This window comes from Colletotrichum truncatum, assembly GCF_014235925.2.
Source record: "Colletotrichum truncatum strain CMES1059 chromosome Unknown Contig_0001, whole genome shotgun sequence".
NCBI classification, from domain to species: Eukaryota; Fungi; Ascomycota; class Sordariomycetes; order Glomerellales; family Glomerellaceae; genus Colletotrichum; species Colletotrichum truncatum.
The window spans coordinates 5,993,722-6,013,341 of record NW_027222398.1 but is presented as its reverse complement, the minus strand read 5'-3'; the positions used below and the strand labels follow the sequence as shown (position 1 = coordinate 6,013,341).

At 52.4% G+C, this 19,620-nt stretch overlaps 7 protein-coding genes across 7 annotated transcripts; 3 read left to right on the top strand and 4 right to left on the bottom strand.

Annotated features, from left to right (window-relative positions):
* Nucleotides 1-1,741: 1,741 nt before the first annotated feature.
* Nucleotides 1,742-3,813, bottom strand: CTRU02_201675 (oligopeptide transporter; the record flags this gene model as incomplete). The annotated part of the gene is made up of 5 exons (XM_070203901.1): nt 1,742-2,451; nt 2,506-2,573; nt 2,631-3,459; nt 3,516-3,540; nt 3,571-3,813. The coding sequence occupies 5 exons, from the start codon at nt 3,811-3,813 to the stop codon at nt 1,742-1,744; spliced, it is 1,875 nt and encodes a 624-aa protein (XP_070062483.1).
* A 2,164-nt stretch (nt 3,814-5,977) lies between these two features.
* On the bottom strand, nt 5,978-6,697 carry CTRU02_201674 (C-8 sterol isomerase; the record flags this gene model as incomplete). Its single annotated transcript, XM_036729146.1, has 2 exons — nt 5,978-6,342; nt 6,409-6,697. 2 exons carry the CDS (start codon nt 6,695-6,697, stop codon nt 5,978-5,980), a joined length of 654 nt encoding a protein of 217 aa, XP_036579297.1.
* A 617-nt stretch (nt 6,698-7,314) lies between these two features.
* CTRU02_201673 (exosomal core protein csl4) lies at nt 7,315-8,018 on the top strand (the record flags this gene model as incomplete). Its single annotated transcript, XM_036729145.1, has 2 exons — nt 7,315-7,791; nt 7,848-8,018. The coding sequence occupies 2 exons, from the start codon at nt 7,315-7,317 to the stop codon at nt 8,016-8,018; spliced, it is 648 nt and encodes a 215-aa protein (XP_036579296.1).
* Nucleotides 8,019-9,594: 1,576 nt separating this feature from the next.
* Nucleotides 9,595-10,374, top strand: CTRU02_201672 (ribosomal protein L32; the record flags this gene model as incomplete). The annotated part of the gene is made up of 1 exon (XM_036729144.1): nt 9,595-10,374. One exon carries the CDS (start codon nt 9,595-9,597, stop codon nt 10,372-10,374), a length of 780 nt encoding a protein of 259 aa, XP_036579295.1.
* A 558-nt stretch (nt 10,375-10,932) lies between these two features.
* Nucleotides 10,933-12,567, bottom strand: CTRU02_201671 (TruB family pseudouridylate synthase containing protein; the record flags this gene model as incomplete). Its single annotated transcript, XM_036729143.1, has 2 exons — nt 10,933-12,392; nt 12,507-12,567. The coding sequence occupies 2 exons, from the start codon at nt 12,565-12,567 to the stop codon at nt 10,933-10,935; spliced, it is 1,521 nt and encodes a 506-aa protein (XP_036579294.1).
* A 557-nt stretch (nt 12,568-13,124) lies between these two features.
* Nucleotides 13,125-15,630, top strand: CTRU02_201670 (uncharacterized protein; the record flags this gene model as incomplete). Its single annotated transcript, XM_036729142.2, has 5 exons — nt 13,125-13,389; nt 13,449-13,774; nt 13,827-13,982; nt 14,033-15,264; nt 15,519-15,630. The coding sequence occupies 5 exons, from the start codon at nt 13,125-13,127 to the stop codon at nt 15,628-15,630; spliced, it is 2,091 nt and encodes a 696-aa protein (XP_036579293.2).
* Nucleotides 15,631-16,452: 822 nt separating this feature from the next.
* On the bottom strand, nt 16,453-18,655 carry CTRU02_201669 (uncharacterized protein; the record flags this gene model as incomplete). Its single annotated transcript, XM_036729141.1, has 4 exons — nt 16,453-16,738; nt 16,789-18,230; nt 18,285-18,382; nt 18,439-18,655. 4 exons carry the CDS (start codon nt 18,653-18,655, stop codon nt 16,453-16,455), a joined length of 2,043 nt encoding a protein of 680 aa, XP_036579292.1.
* Nucleotides 18,656-19,620: the final 965 nt, after the last annotated feature.

Below are 19,620 nucleotides of genomic sequence, written 5' to 3'. Positions count from 1 at the left end.
CAGGACTGGTCTGGGGGTAAGCGCTTGTTTTATGTGATGGTGATGACAGCTCTTTCCTCGAAATCATTTTCATGGGCTGGCATGGCGTTGCGTGGGTGACAAAAAAAGGACGACGAGCGACGCATAGCTCGCGGGTGATTATGTTTGGTTCGATTTTGGTTTTGTTTTTCGGATTTTTTTTCCATCCACGGACAGCATTGCGTCGGAAGACATGGCAAGGTGGAAAGAAGGCGACAGGCCGCAGAATCCATCACCACCACAATGAGAATATATATTTACTTCAACAAAAAGGGTAACCTACCTCGCTGTGAGTCAAGTGCCGCAGAAGTTGTGAAATAAAGAGAGACAGAGGACAAGAACAGGGAGAACCAAACCGCCCAGGAGCAGAAGGGGGGAGGGGGGAAGTTGGGCCCCTTAAGTATGCACGCCCGCTGTGTTGTTGATCAAGGCCAGACCACGGGAAAACGTGACTTGATGCCGCCGCGAGCCAGTCCGCTCCCCCCCTTGCTCGCGCGTGGGGGTCCTCTGCCGCCGTGCAGTGTGGGAATACCGACACCACCCTCTACACATCCGGCGAGGTCCGGGTGTGGGAGAGACACGCACACAACTTATATATACATGAACAAAACACACGCCGACGAGTATGCCAGGTTTCGGACGAGGAAACTCGTGGGGCCAAGCCAACCCCCTCCGCGGCCCGCGCGGTAGTTCGCGACGCATGGGGTTCCAGGGACGTGCATGAGATGACTTCATTGCCCGGTAGTTGTGTTATCGCTTCTATCGACGGGACCACTTGTTTTTTTTTGTTACCTATAATTTACTTTTTTCCCTTCTGTGCATGTACATCTTTGATCCCAGATCTAGTATAGGAGATCGTCCTATCTTGACGCCCGCCTCGACAAAGACGACCCCCCTTGGCGTGGGACATTTATTTTTATTTTCCGAGTCTAGACGCGTCTCCCTTTTAAGAAGTTCCTTACGAGCTGTCACTTTTCATAATTCTAGACCAAGGAAGGGGGGGAAAAAAGGCCCGGTCGAGGCAGGCTCACCCATGGTACTCCAGACGGCCCCCGCCGGTGTCCTTGGTGAGCGCGATAAGAGCTGGGCATGGCCAAACCCCCCTCCCCCCTCCCCTATCTGATACCTTGATGTAGAGTCTACGATAAGGGTATAGGGGGGGACTGTTCGCCACCCGCGGGACACGATACAGGGTTTGGGGTGTATTTTGCAGCATATTTCTGAAGGAAAATGGGTAACGCTGTTGTTGCAACTTGGGTTCCGTCCGGGGTGTAAGTTGAGAGAGGTTGGTTTTATAGCGCTTGGGGTTTTGTGTTTTTGGTTGTGACGCACTCCATTTTAACGGGCAAGTTGCAGAGCAGCATATTGGATATGTTGTATGGGAGTTTTCAGATGCTTGGCTGGCTCTTTGCGTCCTAATCGAGAGAATGTTCGGTTAGGGGGGCTGGGGTCGGCACGTCAACTGGCCATTACTGGCTCGGCGATTATATTTGATCAATGCATGTATCACACTAGGTCTTCTGTAAGAAATGATGTATGTACGTACGAATATCTACGATCGTCTGCTCGGCTCGCCACTTGGCGGTCTTCCTTTAGCTACTCCTCAGATATAGCATCAACACCCAAAGTCGAGTTCTCCTAAACCACATCTCTCAAATCGCGAACGGAACATCATCGAGATATTAACTTTTAAAGCCATGTCAGAACTGACTACAACTGACAATCAATATCCTTTCTCACGGCCGCCAACCTGCAAAGCCTCATTCACCTCCGTCACGCCCTCACGGGAAGGTTCGCTACCTGCCACATGGCCCTCGGGCAACTCGTTCATTGCGTCCTCCTCCGCGTCTAGACCCCGGAACTGGACCCAGAAAATCATGCCCGCCACGGCGGCCAACACCGCCACGATGCCGTAGTTCCAAACCAAGTACGGGTCGGTGCTCAGGGGCGTAAAGGCCTGGCCGAGGGCGGCCGAGATGGCGGACATGAAGAGCGCCACGGCCTGGACCATGGACCGCATGTTCCTCGGCGCCTTGGAGAATGCGTACTCCAGGCTGGTGATGCTGGCAAAGATCTCCGAGAGGGCGATGAGCACGTACGCGCCGGTCTGGGCCCACACGAGGATGTCGACGTTGGGGCAGGCATCGCCATTCGGCAACGTGCCGGAGGCGTTGTCGCCGCAGACGGAGCGTTGATAAATGTAATACTGCAGAACACAGGCCCAGATCATGGCCGCAGAGCCGGTGAAGAAGCCAAAGGTAATCTTCTTGATCGGCGTGAAGCGGATCCTCATCTTACGGAGGGTGGGGTAGAGAACGAGATCACAGAGGGGGATGAAGATTAGGAGCGCCAGGGGGTCGAGGTTGGAGAGGATGTCATTGGGGAGGCCGTTGAGTTTCATCACGGCGGCCTGGGAGACGAGGTTGTTGTTCACTGACCACCACTGTTAGTTGAAATACAAATGAGGTTTGGGTTCGGCGGTCTTACATTGGTTGTATGAAAGCCAGTAAATAGGGTACCAGGCGAAGACGGCGCAAGCTGCGAATCCACGGCGACTGTTTCGGTCAGAAAAATCGTCCATTTCGAATTTCTCATGGGAAAGGCAGACTCACAGCTCATCAACCCACGCATCATCGAAAGTCATCCACCTCGGCCGAGTAGCGTCACTAAACTGGGACGGCTTGACACTGTCCCAAAAGGTACCATCATGCATGTTTTTCCACGTCCGAACGGGGTTAATCGACCACCGGCCCCTCTGCGCATAGAAGAACGTTCTGAGCGCCGGCCCCAGGACTGAGCCCGACGGAGGCTGGTCGCGATATCTTCCCTTGCCCCACCACATAACCAACGGACATAGCGCGAGCATACAAGTCGGGAGAGTGAAGCTGAGCCAGAAGCCGACATATTTCTCTGCATATACCATGGAGATCTGACCAACCAACGCGCCGATGTTGATGAAGAGATAGAACCAGTTGTAGACACGGTTGATAGTGATGGCTGGATCTACAATCACCCTCTCTCCATCCTTCAACGTACGGACCGTCAAGTGCTCAATCTCCAGCTGCTCCGTGATAAGGGGGCTGATGTTTGGCTTAAATCCACCAGTAGCAAAGCCAATGGTGATCATTCCAACAAGGAGGGCAGCGAGTGAGTTTTCGTTCGACTTCGTAATGACAGGCGGGATGGCGGACGAAATCAGAATCAGGTGGCCAATAAGGTCGACAGCGATGGCGATACAAATAGTCTTGTAGCGGCCCCAGTACTTGTCGGCAACCCATGCACCAAAAAGAGGCATAAAGTACTGCCAGAACTGATTAAAGGTCGTGATGCCCGTCGAGGCCTGCTGTCCCATGCCTAGAGCTCCGGGCTGACTTTTCGGCGAATCGATGCCGCGTCCGGTAGTTGAACCCGGAGGAAGAGGTTGTTGAATGAAGTTGGTAACTGGATTTGTCAATATTTTCTACTTAGTAATGAGCGTGCTCATGGGTTAGACGTACACTGCAGAGCAATTAGCGACGGCTCCTTCAGACTTTGTTAGATGACACTACTTACAACAATGACCGAGCCATAGTATGAGAACCGTTCGCAGAGTTCGACAAAAGCGATTGTAAACAGCTTGAAAGGAATGTGGTCCGCAACACGTCGAAGAGTCCTTAGCTCTTCGTTACTCGGGGCATCAGGTCGGGTCTGGATGCCACTTTTCTCGTCTAACGAGACATCCTCGTAGTACCTCTTGTCGTAGGTTACTTGGTTGGGCTGACTTATGTATCGCTCGATGCTGTCTCGATTGGACATGATGGCTGAGGTCTCGCAAGCGACGACGGCAGCAAAGACTGTTCAAACTTGATTAACTATTGAGAAAATACTCTTTGTACAGATCAGGCCGTGGGTGCCCAGTGATATAAATTCTCCTGGCTCGTGGCCTGAATTGTGAAACGCTGTAACAGAGCCATACGGGAAGCAGGGATGGCGGGAGGTCGTTATCTTGAAGTAGGATCACTTAAAGACTGGCTCCTGAAAAACCCGGGGGAGGAACACAGGGATGTATCAAAAGATCTAAAACGTTGCAAGAACGGACGATTTACGTGCAAATCGTGGGAGAAGCAGCAAGTTAGAGAAGGAGACGTCTTAAACCAGGGGTAAAGTGTATGAGAGATGAGATGAGATGAAGGTAGATTGGCAACTTGCCCAGCTCAGAGGCAACCTCAAGTCATGTTTCTTGCAATATCCTTCGTTCTTCTAGTGACCAGCCGGCGCCTTGATGTCTGTGTGTTAAACTTGGTGTCCGTACTATCGGGAATAGGCAGATTGAGTGGCAATCAACAAGGCACTGAAGGTTACAGGCGCTGCTTCAAAAACGCGACCACTCCAATCAGTTGATTATTGTCAACGAGCAATCAAGGAAGCCAGTGGCGATGTGAAAGCGCTCCGCTCAGCTTTCGTAACGTACATCCCCATCGGCATCGTCCGAGGGATCACGGAGGCTGCCGAAACTCTCAAAACAACTAGACGAGAAGGTGCAGCATAATATGGTATAACCTCGCAGCATGATAAAAACCACGCAGGCAGACCCCCTCTGGAGCAGTTTGCTTGTATGGAGGATAAGTTCAGGAAAGAAGCAACGAAACTTTTCGAGATGTTTCAAGTCCATCGCAACTTGACTGGGAGCATTAGAGCATGTGTTGGCGGTCCGAGCTTCAGTTTCTGAAGATAAGAGTTAGGGCGAAGTAAAAGCCGAATAGCGTATTGGACCTTTCATTGTGGCGCGGAAACATTTGTTACTGTTGAACCAATCTTTGCAGTGTAACATTGTATGAGCGGCATAAGATGGGTGTTGCTTATGTTCATGTCAAGCAAGGGCGGAGGAGACAAACGTCTAAAGTATATGCGATAATGGTATTCTCCCACCGACTAGTCGGAAAAGGGCTAATGTGAAGGGTATGCCTTTGAGTTTATGATGCCGGGGCTTAACAAATGGAACCATGACTCTGCAGTCAGAGACGTTGCAAGCACACCTCTGCTTGAGTTGTTCAGTGCAGAAGTTAGCATTGATCGAAAGAGGTTCCGACGGTGGTTTGGAAGTTTAATGAGCTATCGAGTAATCAATCTTGCAACAAGTCTCATGCTACTCTCGTCACCTATCCAGCTAGGTAGCTTCTCCTTCGAGAATGAGCTTTAGCAACATCGTTTCTGGTTTAAAAGATAAGAGGTGAGTTTTCAGTTTCCGGCGGCATGCTGAACGCCGGACCAGAAACTCTTGGGCTATCCCATTTCATCAATGTAACCGAGGTTTGAAGTCACGTTAGGCAGGAGACGGCGATGGATGCCGGCTTACGATCGCAACAAATTCGGAACGCGTGAAATCGATCGGCCCCTACATCGTCGTCTTTGTCTTGCAGCTTTTCTGGGCCTAGCAGCTACTCATGGAGCTGGCTACATCCGGCGCCGATCAAAGCTTCCCCGATCCGAGTATTCCTGGGGAAGACATCCTTAGTAACATGGGTGGCGTCTCGAGCATTGGCGAGTTAAAATTCACCATCATCAGGCATGCAAGTCCAGGGGTCCGGCGCAAATCTTGCGCCATTCCTCAGCTGAAAATTTGCCCATAATGAGCAGTCAGCAGTTGCCTTATTGGACAGCGTATGTCTCCCACCCGCAGATATAGTATGTGCTCGCCCGCGGCATCATTGTTGAGTACACAATCAAATATGCCAAGCGACGAGTTTCTACTGTTGTGAATAGTGACTTGCTGCCTGTGCAGCTTTATTAAATATAGTTATAGACAAGTCTCTAGTTCATAGTCGAAGGTCTAAGCTGGCAGCAGCAGCATCAACAGCCTCTACCGGCCTAGTCATATGCCCGGCTTCTTCCTCATCTCTAACATGGCGCGTCGTCGCATCATGGGGGCCACCTTTCGCAGCCATCAACTAATTATACACCCTCCATTAAGGATCAATGCTTAGAACTTGCCCTTCAGCAAGTTGGAAATCATCTCACGACCGGTAATGCGCGTAGTCGTCCACAAGGTGGGGAAGTCAAGCGTGCTGGACAGGCCGTCCGCGAAACCGAAGAACAGCATGGGAGGGATCCAGCCGCGGGCGTACTCGAGCGCGAAGCAACCCTCGTCCATCTTGTACTGCTTGACATCGCCGCGGTGGAGGTGGTGAACACTGCCCTGAGGGTAGACCTCAGGCTTGTACTCGCCGGGCACGTAAGCGAGCTGTGTTCCGTAGAGGATGTTGAAGTAGTCGTCGGCGGTGTGACGGCCGGAGTGACCCTCAGTTCCAATGGCGGTACCGAAGACGATGAGGTACTCAGTGATACCTGGCAGAGAAGAAATATGTCAGTGATTTTCCTGGTAGTTAATCTAGCGGTGTGGGAAAAGCTTACTGGCGTGGATAATGTACATGGCACCCATAGCACCACCGGCGTTGTTGAAGACCCATTCCTCGTCGAGGTTAACGTGCTTGGGAACGATGCCATTGAGCTCGGTCACAATGTAGTTGACCACAGACCGAGTGTCGTTACCGTGCGCGGCGATCGCGCGCTTCGAGAGATCGTGCAGATGCTCATGGTCGAAGATGTAGAACTTCTCCAGGTTCTTCTCGAGGAGCATGTAGATGGGGGTCAGGAGACCGATCCACAGAGCCAGCGTGAACAGCCGGCTAATTGACGCCATTATGAGTGCTAAGAAATCTAGAAACACACAAATAGATCCGAGGAAAAATCAAGGAATGTTGTGGCCTAACTGGCGATGCGCGATGGTGATTAGGGGGGGGGGGGGGAATATTAAGGTGTTCCGCGACGAGATGGTCGGTAATTAAAGTATCGTTGAGTAGCGGAATCGCATCGCCCAATGTTTTTGGTTGAGCTCGACCAGGACCCTGCATTTTCACATTATTTCTGCCTTGCGCGACCGCCCGGAAGCTCGACCTCCCAGTGGCCTGACAAGCTTATAGTGGACTAGGACCACTCCGGATAGCGGGGCTCCGGCGCACCTTTCGTCTAAACGGCCCCCGCGGAACCGCCTGGCCGCAGGTAGCGTGGCAGCTCACTGAAAAAAATTGCGGACTTTCGGATTTTCACAAGCATCAAAGCTACCGAACGGAGCGGACTCTCAACACAGCCTCATTCGGAGCAGGGGAAAATCTCGTCGGTCATCTTTTTTCGCTTGTTTTCATTCGTCAGCTCGACTCATCTTACTTGAGGAACGAGTACGAATAAGAGCTGTAGAGCCATCGGTCAGAGCAAACACTCTGTCACATACGTCATATACACAACCATCGACAGTTCAAGATGGCCACGGATGAGATTCCCCAGACTGCCGTCCCGGGCAAGACACTAGGCCCGACCTCCCGCTACGCCGCCGGTCCCGGCACGCACATCTACAACGGCAATGTAGTCGCCTCGCTCCTCGGTGAAGTGACGGTGACGCCCTCAGCTAAGGCGCCGACGGGACCGGTGAAGCGGCTCACACGCATCACGGCGCCGTCCGCAGATGAGCTGCCGACACTGTCTGTAACACCACGTCAGGCGCAGGGCAACGGCGGCAAGAAGCGTGAGGTGCTTCCAGATGTGGGCAACGTGGTGCTGTGTCGCGTGGTGCGGCTGATGCCGAAGCAGGCCATCGTGACGATTCAGCAAGTCGGTGACACGGTGCTTCAGACGGAGTGGCAGGGCGTCATCCGTTCCCAAGACGTGAGGGCAACGGAGAAGGATAAGGTCAAGATTTACGAGAGCTTCAAGCCTGGCGATGTGGTGCGGGCGCAGGTGGTATGTTGCATATTGTGAATGAGTGACAGAAAGTACCGACTAACCTTGCATATTAGATTTCTTTGGGAGATCAGGCGAACTACTATCTCTCTACGGCAAGCAATGAACTAGGCGTCATCATGGCTACTAGCGAGGCCGGCAACGACATGGTGCCGGTCAGCTGGAAGGAGTACAAGGACCCGGAGACAGGTATCGGAGAGCCGCGCAAGGTGGCCAAGCCGAACTGATGGGCAGCTTTTTCATCCGACTTCGCACTTGGAGCAGATTTTCCCAGCCACGATGCGAAGGCTGCCGACATGGCAATACGCGCAACGCAAGCTGATTAGAGTTTTCTGCTCCGCCTCACCGACGAGGCTGACAGCGGACAAGGAAGAGCTCTCGTCACGTTTCGAAACGGATAGGCCAGAATGACGACATGACAGCAAGTTTGGCGGTTTCAGAGTCTTGAACCGAACCCGAGGGCCGACGCATAGCTTCTCCTCTCTTTCTGAAGCTGCTGCGCATGAAATCATGAGAAGCATTATGAAAGGCCCACCACAGACCACACCCACAGTGGCCAGTGTCATTTGTAGGGGTTTGCATGTCGAGTTCGGCAGGTTGCCCGGCGGGTTCCCTGCGGCGTCGGGGAGAGCGGGCGAGCATGTGTCCAGTGTGGACAGTCCGATGTTAGAGCCTTGTTCATGCAAGGGGATGACCGTGGGTTGTCAAGAGGAATGTCAGGCGTCAAAAGGGAAATGGGGAAAGAAGAATCAAGACTTTGCAGCCGCAATCATGATACATGACGAACACCACCCCCTTAATGGCCTTTGATAACATACAATACATCCAGCAGCAGGGGCAAACATTCTTCAACCCCAGCCTAAGTAGACCCCCAAAAAAGAATGAAAAGAATAAAAATAAAAATAAAAATGTGTCAAATTAAACCAAACGGTTGCGGCCCGCAACGAGAAGAAAAACACGCAACAAGTGCGGCCAACACTCGGCGGTTGTTCTCCCTGCCATCTCGGTAGATGAGGCTGATCAAGGAGGTTGCTGGAACAGGAGTGGAGTATTCTTAGCACCCAAGTTGAGGGCTTCGCCAATCGCCGACGCTCTTGGCCGCTCCGCCCGTTTGAATGAGCATCCCAATTGCGACGAAAGCAGGGAGGCGCAGCCCAGTCCAGCCTATACCCGTCGCATTGGGTTGCGGTTAATAGGTCGCATGTGTCACACCCACTACTGGAAGGACCACCAAGCCTTTCACATAAAGCAGGTGGCTAAGGTGAGGAGGCATGTGGGCGGCGGGACACCAGGCAGAGACAAGAAGAGAAATTTGTGGTGAACACCTTAATTTTGTTCTTTTCCTTCCTGATGTCTCCTAGTCTTAGACAAGCCAATAACCCGAAAAATCATTGAATGCCACATTGCAACAACACACCACTTCAGCAAACTGTTTGCTGGCAACCGAGAATCCTCCAAGCGCAACCCGCCCAAAGAGGAAGCATATTATTGACTTCCGCCGAATATACCTAATGGTCGTGCGCCCACTCCTCGCATCCTCAATCCCCTCCCGAACGAATCCTCTGGCACCTAAACGTCACATCTTTTTTAAACTTTAGCCCGCGAGCTTTCACTTTATCCTTACCTGCCCCAAAGCGGCCCGACCACGGACAAAGGAAGCCTGCCCGACTCGTAGCGCTCACTCTAGCTCCCAGCTACTATTTTATCTGCCCCTCCCTCTCTACCACTTCTGGTCCTGGGGAAATTGGTAGACAGGCAAGCCTGTATAGAACGACTGGGCATTTTGTACCTACCGAACCAGCCATGAGCGCTACCATGACCATGACCGCCGCGCCGCTGCCGCCGCCAACTCTCTCCCTCTCGACGGACCATTCCGAGCAGCACTCCTGCCCGTCCTGCGGCGTCGTCCTCGAGGCCCCTGCCTCTCTACTCGAAGCTCAGGCCCGCATCGCCGACCTGGAGGCTCAGGTGCGCCTGCTCAACCAAAAGGCTGCCGCTGCCGTCGACCGCTGGGCCGACTATGAAGACGAGCTCACCCGCCTGCGCATCGCCGCCTCCCAAACCCCCGCACCAATGCCTAGTCCCTCGCCTACACGCACGTCGTTCCTGTCGGGCGGCGCGAACAGGTTGTCACAGCTGCTGAGTCCGAGGGGGATGAAGAGCACACCGAACCTGCGTTCGCCGACGCCGCCCGCGCCGGGAGACCCCGCTACGACGGAGGACTTGTTGGAGGCGCTCAACCGCGAGCAGAATCTAAGGTTGGCCGCCGAGTCAAGGTTAAGCACCACGAGTCAGGAGGTCGAAGAATTGAGTGTGAGCTTGTTTGAGCAGGCAAACGAGATGGTTGCCACGGAGCGCCGAGCGAGAGCGAAGCTGGAGGAACGGGTCGAGGTACTTGAACAACGGGAGAAGGACAAGAAGCGAAGATTAGAGAGACTGGAAGGAGCCGTTGGGCGGATCGAGAGGGTGAGATCTTTATTGGGAGAGGTGAAGGCTGCGGAGGCCGAGCGGCCCGTGGGAGGCCTAGAAGTAGGGGAGCCCAAGAGGGAATCTCAGTCGACGACCTCCTCATCACAATTTTGAGGTGTCAACGTCGTGCTGAGCGATGAGTATACGATGCATAGTGGTGCGAGACACGCCCACTACTTACGACGACATGACTAGCATTGGGCGGCTTTTCTTGGATACACATGAACAATGATGGATATCTACGGAATCCCGGGGCGGTAATGAGGGCATATTTGGATAGCATAATGGTATGGGACCAAAAGAGGCACGTGGACAAAAAGAAAGGATTTTTTTTCTTTTTTTTTAATTGCATCGAGGTCATTGGTCTCAAGCTATAGGAAGGAATGTTGCTAATAGGTTGTCAACGTCATTTAAAATGAATGAATTGAATAATTGTGGCCTAAGTCTATTCTGTGTTTACCGACAAACTAGCCAGCCCATAAAAAAAGGGTAGCAAAAAAGATGTGAGACAGCGGGCTACTACTGCCACATATCCAGAAATGCTTTTTTTGGAGGTCCTTACAAAATGATGCCCTTGTACGCCATGCCTCTCCCAGTTGCAATCAGTTCGGATATAATCGTACTCCGTGCTCTGCGTGTATAGACGTCACACTTCTATGCGCATTTAGGGGCTCAGTCTTTGATGCCCTCCCATGCGGCCTCCTGTGACTTTGTGGGCGTCTTTGCCTTGGGCGATCCCTTGGGCGATCCCTTAGGCGATCCCTTCGGAGAGCCCCTCACTTGCTCAGACCTTGTTTCCTCCGTCTTTGCCATCTTAGCGGGCTTGTCGCCCTCATCTGAGCTTGAATTTCTCCTCTTCTTGACATTTCTGTCATTCTTCCTGTTGTCCTCCCACTTGCGCTTCTTCTGGTGGTTATTGCGGCCGTTGTTCTGCTGGTTCTGGTTGCTCCGCTCCCGCTGTGATTGAGGCGCTCCCGTGGGGTATTTCTCCGTCCAGGAGGACAGCGCTTCCTTCACCTTGGGGCCCCATACGTCCTCACCCTTTTCAAGGTCGCTGTATTCCAAGCAGGTCTCGGTACGGACCTCAAAGTCTCCCTGTCGCGAACGCTCCAGCTCGGCCATGATACCCGCAGAGTCAACCTTGGCACCCAAGTCGTGGCAGAAGCTGCGCACGTAGAAGCCAGAGGTGACCGTCATCCGGATCTTGGCAGCTGGTGGGCCCTTGTCAGTCCAAGGGAAGGGCTCTTCCTCGGACGGCGGGGGAGGAATGAGGTTAGAACCCTTCCCAGCCGGCAACTGCCCAAGCGCACCAGACATGAGAGCCGCGTTCTTGGGCGGGCGCTGCTTCTTAGGAGGCTTGTCGCGGATGAGCTCGTCTTGCCGTTCCTCAAACTTCTTCTTAAAGGACTCGTGCTCCGAGATGGCCTTCTCCTCCTCCTTCTCCTCAGCCGGGGACAGTTTCCTGTTGCCGTTGGTGTCTTGCTGCTTCTTTACCCGCCAGACCTGCTCCGCCAAGTTCTTTTCAGCGGTCTCGGCCTCCTCGGTAGGCCATCTGTAGTTGTGCGAACCGGGCTCGTACCACTCCACAAGCTCAAGCTCCGTAACCTCAACCTCGCGACCGGCGATCTCTCTGGGGATAGCCTTACCCTCTCGCGCATACTCATAGAGAGGCTTTCCCTCCATCTTGAGTGCAGAGTACAAAGGCGGGATCTGCTCAAACTTGCCCTTGAAGCTTTCCATCGCCTTCTCAACCTGCTCTCTTGTGATATGGTCGTAGGGTCTTCTGCTCAATATCCTACCGACACGGTCATAGGTATCTGTGCTCGTGCCAAATACTACCACGGTCTCGTACGTCTTGGTGCAGTCGAGAAAGGAGCCGAGGGACTTAGTTCCCGATCCAACGCCCAAGATGAGCACACCGGTAGCCATAGGATCGAGGGTTCCACCGTGGCCCATCTTCACGCGCGTATCCTTCTTGACTTGCCGGCGGCGCTTCCATTCTTGCTTCGGCTCTGCCATCTTCGCAGCAAGGTCTCTCTCGATCAATGGCTTAAACATTGCCGACGGGTTGAATTGCGACTGAGCATCACGAATTACTTGCGCGGAGCTCATGCCGTACGGCTTGTTGATGGCTGATCGAGGTCATGGTCAGCGACGCAAGACCAGTTTGCGCATTGAGGCATTGGCAGCAGGAAAAACTGAAAACATGGGATCGGAAGGAAGGGAAACAAGAAATCAAAGCTTACCGAAGACGCCTTCGAGCACGGTGTCTTTCGCCATCTTCCAGAGACGGGACGTAGCTCGCATCCGTCTAAGTCTCAATAATATGGAAGGGGAAAAAAAAAAGAGGAAAGGTCCAAGTCGGTGGGGGGAGAGATGCGCCTTCTTTAGCTTTTGCGCTTCGGTCTGCGGTTCACTGCACGCAGTCCTGGGAAATTTTTTTGGAAGGGACGTTCCAGCGCGCCTTATCGGCTTATCGATTGGCTCTTGTGTGCCGGACCCCCTGCCACTGGAGCCGCGAACCAGCAACCCCCCTGCGTGATCATAGTCTCCCTCGTCTCTTCCCAGCTCTAACTACAACACTAGTGGGGGATCCAATGGTGGCGTACAGTGCCCCGCATGGGTTACCAACACGCTTGAAGGACAGGCACTGTCTCACTGCAACTCCGCGTCTCTTTAATGGATTTGGATCGCGTCTGCGCTCCGTACCTGCTCTTCACACCCACGCCGGTGCATCTTGCCGCCCCGCAACAACCTGCCTTTCCAACAACTTTAACGATCGCCCTTTCTTGAGAACTACACGACGCTGCCTCTAAGTCGCCAATGTTTGCTACGCCAGCCGATCCATCCACTTAATCGCCACAATGGTCGGACGACGTAGGAGGACGTCCGACTCCACAACCGCAACTCTAGACCCTGAAGCTCATGTCTACACCGATGAGCTGGCTGTGCTTAAGAGATTCGATCAGGCGCTGGAAGATGAGGATGCCATGCTACAAACCTTCGTTCTAGAAGACGCCACCGTTTATGACAAGGCAGGACGTCCCGTGGAGCTATTCACCGTGAGGACCAAAGGCCCGTTCACTATTCGCGGCCGGGTGGTAATTAGTGAAGAACAGAAATCAAGAGGTCAGTCGCATGATTGAAACGTTTGATCGTCTCTAAGCTCGCTGGCTAATTTCCTGAAGCCAAAAAGCCCACTACCAAAACAGCCCTGATCGAAACGAAGCAATGCATCAGATATGCTATCGGTAGCAGTGAGCATGAAGGATTCGTTACCTACGGCGCTTGGGCTGGTGGCCAGGCTGGTTGGTACGAAATTCGACCACCATCAGCAGCATATAAACCTATATATGATCGAATGATTGAAGGTGTTTCAATCTACTACACCGTCTTGACACTGCTGGAGGAGCATGCGGCTCAGAGAGGCAAGCCGGCAAAGAAAAGCGCCAAGAAAAAGGGAAGGAAGGCCGCTTCTTCGGAACACTTGGGCATAGAGAAAGTTCTCTTCAAGGTGAAATTTGACCGCGGTGTTTAGCCCACTAGTATATGCTGATTAGTTCTAGTACGCTGTCGCTATGGGTGATGGCGCAACGTACGATGAGGTCGTCGCCCGCTGTGATGATCATGCGCCATTCCTCATCTCTCATTTTTATGAGGATAGCAATGCCTTCGACTGGCCGCCTACATCTTTTTTTCAATGGCTTGTTGAACGCCATCCTGTAAGCAATTACTGCCTCTAACTACTGTTGGCTTTATCTCACCATGGCAGGACATTCACGCAAATGTTTTGGAATCCAGGAAGAAGAAGTCGGCAGGAGCAGCTAGCAGAGATGAACTTCCTCGAGAGACCGAAGTTATCGACTCGCCTAGCGCAACTGATGAGCCCCCTGCCCAGAAGAGTCTATCAAAGCGAAAACAGCGAAATCCTTCCCAGGATACCAACCTTGCCAGCAACGAGGTCGACGCCAATGACTTTGCAACCTCTAACTCTCAACGCAGCATCAGGTCGAGGTCCAGGGCCAAGACCAAAACTCAATCGCGAAGCCCGCCCCCTGAAGTCCCTGCCGTAAATCAAATATCAACTGCCGAAGCAATGGAGGTGGACGTCGTCCCTCAAATGCCACCTTTAGAGCCCGAAAATGGTCATGTTGCCGGTCAACGCTCACATGTTGATATGATCTTGGAAGGGCTCGAAGAGCTCCGACCAGAACTGGAACCTATCACAAAGACTACATTTTCCAAGGTTTCGTCAAAATTATACTACAAGTGCACCATCAGACACTATCCGGGTTCGGGTGAGATCTTGAAGTACTACGCCAAGGAACTTTTGGAGCGCTTAGATAAGAATGCGTGGGGTGAGTCTGGGTTCTGGAAAACACTGGAAGAGACTGCCAGCGGCCCTCGATCCAAACTTGAACATGTTACCGTCGACCAAATCTCGGCCAGTCTCGTGCGTAGGAAGGCCAAGACTATGAAGAACGAGCCAAGCGCATCTAGCAAAGTGATCGCACTGGAGACACCACCACCAAAACGCGTTGGACGCCCAGCGGGTAAGATGTCGGCTCTTCGCCTAGTTGGGAGCAAAGGAAGCAAGCGACGACTTGACCCTACCGATGACACCCCCACCACCGCTTCTCGGGGATTTAAGACAGCCAAGATATCACACATATACGATTCGGAGGAAGATCAGGCTATGGACGACGCTAGTAGTTCCGGCGATGACGATGATGATTCCGAGCCTGATACCGCTGAGTCTCCAGCTGCGCTGAAGCTAGTTATTCGTGCTGAGAATGTCCCTACGACTGAACCGAAAGGGCCTAACGGTACTTGGGTATGCGACGAAGACGACTGCGGTTTCGTTGTACGCAATGCAGATCAACAGGAAGGCCGCGAAAGGATCCAAGAACACATTCGGGAAGCACATTATGAGGATGACGAGAGCCGGGACACACGCATTGACTTGGCAGTGACTGAGGGGGTCAAGAACCACCTTCCCATTGAGTATGACACCCCGTTTGCATCTTCTTATTTCAGATATATCTGCCATTCTAATGACCATCCCGAGCTTTCACCATTTTGGGAGTCTCGTCCAAGTGGATCTACAACTGAGTGAAACGCATCTTTGTCGTTCTGTTGCACTCACAGAGTCAATGAGCGAGGATGGTGTTTTGCTAGGCATACTGGATTAAACCCACCGTTGAATTTCTTCCATCACTTGAAGATGAGCTTTTCTAACTATTCTTGCTCTGCTACAGCCACTTGCTCGAGAAGATCCGCCGCATGGGCCAAAAGGATCTGGAAAAGGAAGAGTCATCGGTCGATGGCACGCCACTGTCTCAGCCGATTAAACGGCGATTGATATCCTAAGTAGGCCTGTTCACATTTATTTTTGAGCAGATTGGGAGGATGTGACCAGGAAGGGAGGAGCAACCAGGGGTATAATGGGCATGAAGTGGGAGATACCATCAGCACGGAAATGGCGTTGGGGACATCATTGGTAGACCTGAGATGGCATTTTGTGATAGCCGGCGTTTTAAAAGGGGGAAGGGCGAATAGACTTGGCTTACGATCACGACCTGCCATTTGAAGCAAAGCTTTTGCCCTAGGTAATTGATCTGCATATAGCCAAAACTAGATGCAAGATACTTCTCATCCAACATCCGCTAAACAGTATCGTTTCTTGTAGCGGTATAAGACGCTAGGTAGGCACCTCCTGAGGAACTGTTTGAAATGAAATTTGGCTGATTTTGGCCAACGCTGCGGCCGAAACCTCGACCGGAGAGTAACACGAGATTTGGCGTGCCCAATGACACTTTGATTGGAACACCTCAGATTTCAGTGTTACGTCGCCAAGAATCTCATGGCAAACATGGCTCACTGACGGCAACAATACGCCTACCTCAACACGGTCATTATAGGCCAAACCTGTTTCTATTCATTGATACAGAACAGTTAACCTACGGCTTTATGTAACTTGTAACGCAAACTTCATCTTCGCTAGACTTAGGTCCGAGTAATACCCGGGGCTGTAGTCGTCTGGGGGCTATGAATGACCAACTACTTCATATCCTGCCCTTAAGAGACACGCTGCTTTTGCACAGCGGCAGCCCGGCATGACTCATACCGTCCTGAACCCCTTCTGCTTTTTGATTCTCCAACGCCGCGCTACAGGGCCAGAAAATTTCTGTCCTAGAACCGCCTCTGATCTAAGTACTTGCTCGCCGTCGACCACACGGCTTTGTCGGCCGTCGAGACCTCCTTGTTCAAGGTCTGAACGCCCTTATGAATCGCGTCGAAGAAGGCAAATGCCAGTTGTACATCATCCTTGAAGTTGGTAGCGTACGGGAAGAACTTCCCGGGGAAGTCGTCAATTCTGGTTTGGCGCTTTTCCTTGCTCTCGCCCGCAGGGAGCTCATCCATGAGCGTCTTCACAGCGATGCCCAGAGCAATGTCTGGACTATGGAGGAAAGGCAACCTAGGGCATGTCAATAAATGACGTCAAGCGCAAGAATGAAATCTACTCACGTGGTGTTGATCTCCAAGTAGTCGTCTCTGTCTCTCTTAGACTGGGCGTATAGGAACATGGACGCCACAATCGCCTCAATAAGATCGCGGTCGGCTTCACGAACCGCGGTCGACAAAGATCGGAACAAGAGAAGGTTCTTGTTGAGCGGGCCAGTGTACCCGTTGGATTCATGTCGAAGTTTAAGGAGCGAAGCACATCGACTGATGAGGATAATGCTAGCCTTATCATCGTCACTGCCAGCAATAGGCGCGCCATTAAGCTCCTCATGTCTGTGCCGTGAATTGAGCACATCAAACCTAATGAGCTCAAATGCAGTCAGGATAGCCTCAAAGATGTTGAGGCCTTCAGGAAGCTGAGTATCCTTGAGGAAATCCTTCATAGCCCAAATTGCGCTGGCGACAGCATTGCCCCAGTTAGTGAGCGTATGCGAATCGTCGACGTAACCGCGAAGATGAAGGAATCGCCAAATAGATACAGCCGCGATGTTCTGAACCGAGTCAATGCCATTGATGCGCTTCTTGTCCTTCGGAAAAGTCGCCTTGACGAAATCGGGGAACAGCAGTGCCGAAAATTCGAAGGCGATGGAACCGGGTGGGTCGTCGATGTTGTCAACAGTCTTGAAAGAACTTTCCTTCACATCCCAGGTGGCAGCACGTTGAGAGGGAGATGGTTGGAGTGACTTGTTGATCTTGTAAGAAAAGCTGTCATCGAACCAGACCTTGACAAAAATGGGGTTGTGCTGGAGGCCACGATGCAGCCTAGGAATGAGAAGGGCGATGCTTTGCTCTTTGAGGGGTACAAGCTGGTTCGTGATCAACTTCTTATACTGTTCCGAGGCAACGCCATCTAGAGTCGGCGTCACAACGATTCGGCTATGTGTTATATAGTCGAGAACACGAGCACCAATCAACCCGGTGTTGAGGTAGTGGAACAGCTCCCCAGGTAGCTGAAGGCCAAGGTACTCGTGATTGTCGCTCGTAATGTGCTCATAATCGTTGACCTTGACCTCGCCCTCTTCTGAGATGTAGATGAAGTGGTTGATGGCCATTCTGGCTTGCCTATACTTGTCCAACCAATTGGGGTCCTTGGACTTAAGGATGTCGCCATACGAGCTGCAAGCGGATTGGACAGACTTCTCAGACGCTCTAAGAAGGTTTACGGCGTCGTTGATAGTGAACGGCTGGCGCGGGTTGAGTGATACATCCTGAAGTGGAGGGAACGGGGATAAGAAGGAGGTTCCTGTCATCAACAGAGCGTCGTTTAGCATACTTTCGCTGATATTGAGTGACCGAAGCAGGTTCTTCTTGGAAAGTGACGTGACACTTTTCGCTTCCCAGTCTATTGTACGGATCAAGGTATCTTTGATAGGATAAAGAAGCAACTCTTGTGAGCCCATCACGGCAGCGCATTGGTCAGAGTCGATCATGTCAAAGTATGCGAGCTGTCATTTCTTCAGCGCGGCTCTCCAAGAATCTCTACACCGTCATATACTTACCTGGGCAGAGGCATTGTATGGGGGTACAAGGAAGTGGAGATCGTTGTCCTTCAGAATCGACTTGAGCAAGGGGTACAGGTTTTGGATGCGGAAGGCGCCTGCAGCTTCTCTCGTCAGTGCAAAGCCCGTCCCATGCGTTATCGATAGTCCGTACCGCTGTTCGCACCAAAAGCATCAACGGCCTTCTGCGCTTCACTGTTGAAGTATAACTTCCAAGCTTCATTTGTCTTCTGGTTGGCGAGCTTGCCTCGCTGCACAGCAACCTCCTCCTGACCAGTCACAGACTGGCCGTCGAAGATGAAGAAGGGGACAATTTTGTGTGCCTTCCATTGCTCAATATCAGCTCGGAGGTGGTACTCAATACCGGTCATGCCACCCAGTGCAGGCAGGAGTGGTTCATGGAAAGGGGGAGTGTCGAGGAAGAGCTGGAGGTAGTACGTCGCATCAATGGCTATCGCGCAGTCCTCGAGCTCGGAGACATCGTGGCTCCTGTATCGCGATTTTAGCTGTCAGGGTCTCGAGTCGGGGGGAGAGGATCGGCTTACGCTGCCTGGCCGTTAATCCATGCGTCCTCTACAAGGCCTGTTGGGCTAAGTTAGCAATGTTCGTATTGGAAGCTGTGTTACGGGCCGTGATGCCAAGTTGCAAGATCAAGTAGGAGAGCGGGAGTGTCCGGATGTTGTCATCGGTTGAGGCCAGGTGTAGCGTGGTGCGATGTGACAAGAGTGAGCAGCTCGATAAGTAAGATTAAAGAAGTCCGAGGCCGAAATTTGGCAAGATAGGAAGCTTATTCCCATCCTGTCGAGCTATGGTTCGTGTAGGACGTTCACTAGAAACGGGGACGAAGCGGGTATGACGCAGGTAGCCTTGGAGGCATGTGACGGCAGGGCGAGGCTCCGGACAGGACATATGATGTAGCAAAGAGCGAGCGCATCGAGAGGAAGAATTTCGTGGAGCATGGAAGCAGAGGATGGACTCACAAGGCATCTTGTCGGACCTTGCGCGACCACGAGGAGGCTCGTCAAGCTCGAGTTGACAACGAGCCGTTTGGGGGGGAAGAGAGTTGGGTGGAGCTTGGGTCGCGAGACCACTCAGGGGAGCAGAAGTGGTCGGGCGCGGTCGGAGAGAAGTTCAAATGACTTCTAAAGGAATGACTGAGCTTGTCATGAAAAAAAGATGGCCACCGATAGGCCAATGACACTGACAAGCGTGTCTCAAAGAAGAGGGGAGCTTTAAAAAGGACGCTGGCGAGGGGAGGTAAATTGGGAAAGTTTGGGGGTTCAGGAACGTAGGTGCGAGGTACCGTACCGCTGTACAGGGGGAGCAAGTTGGCAAC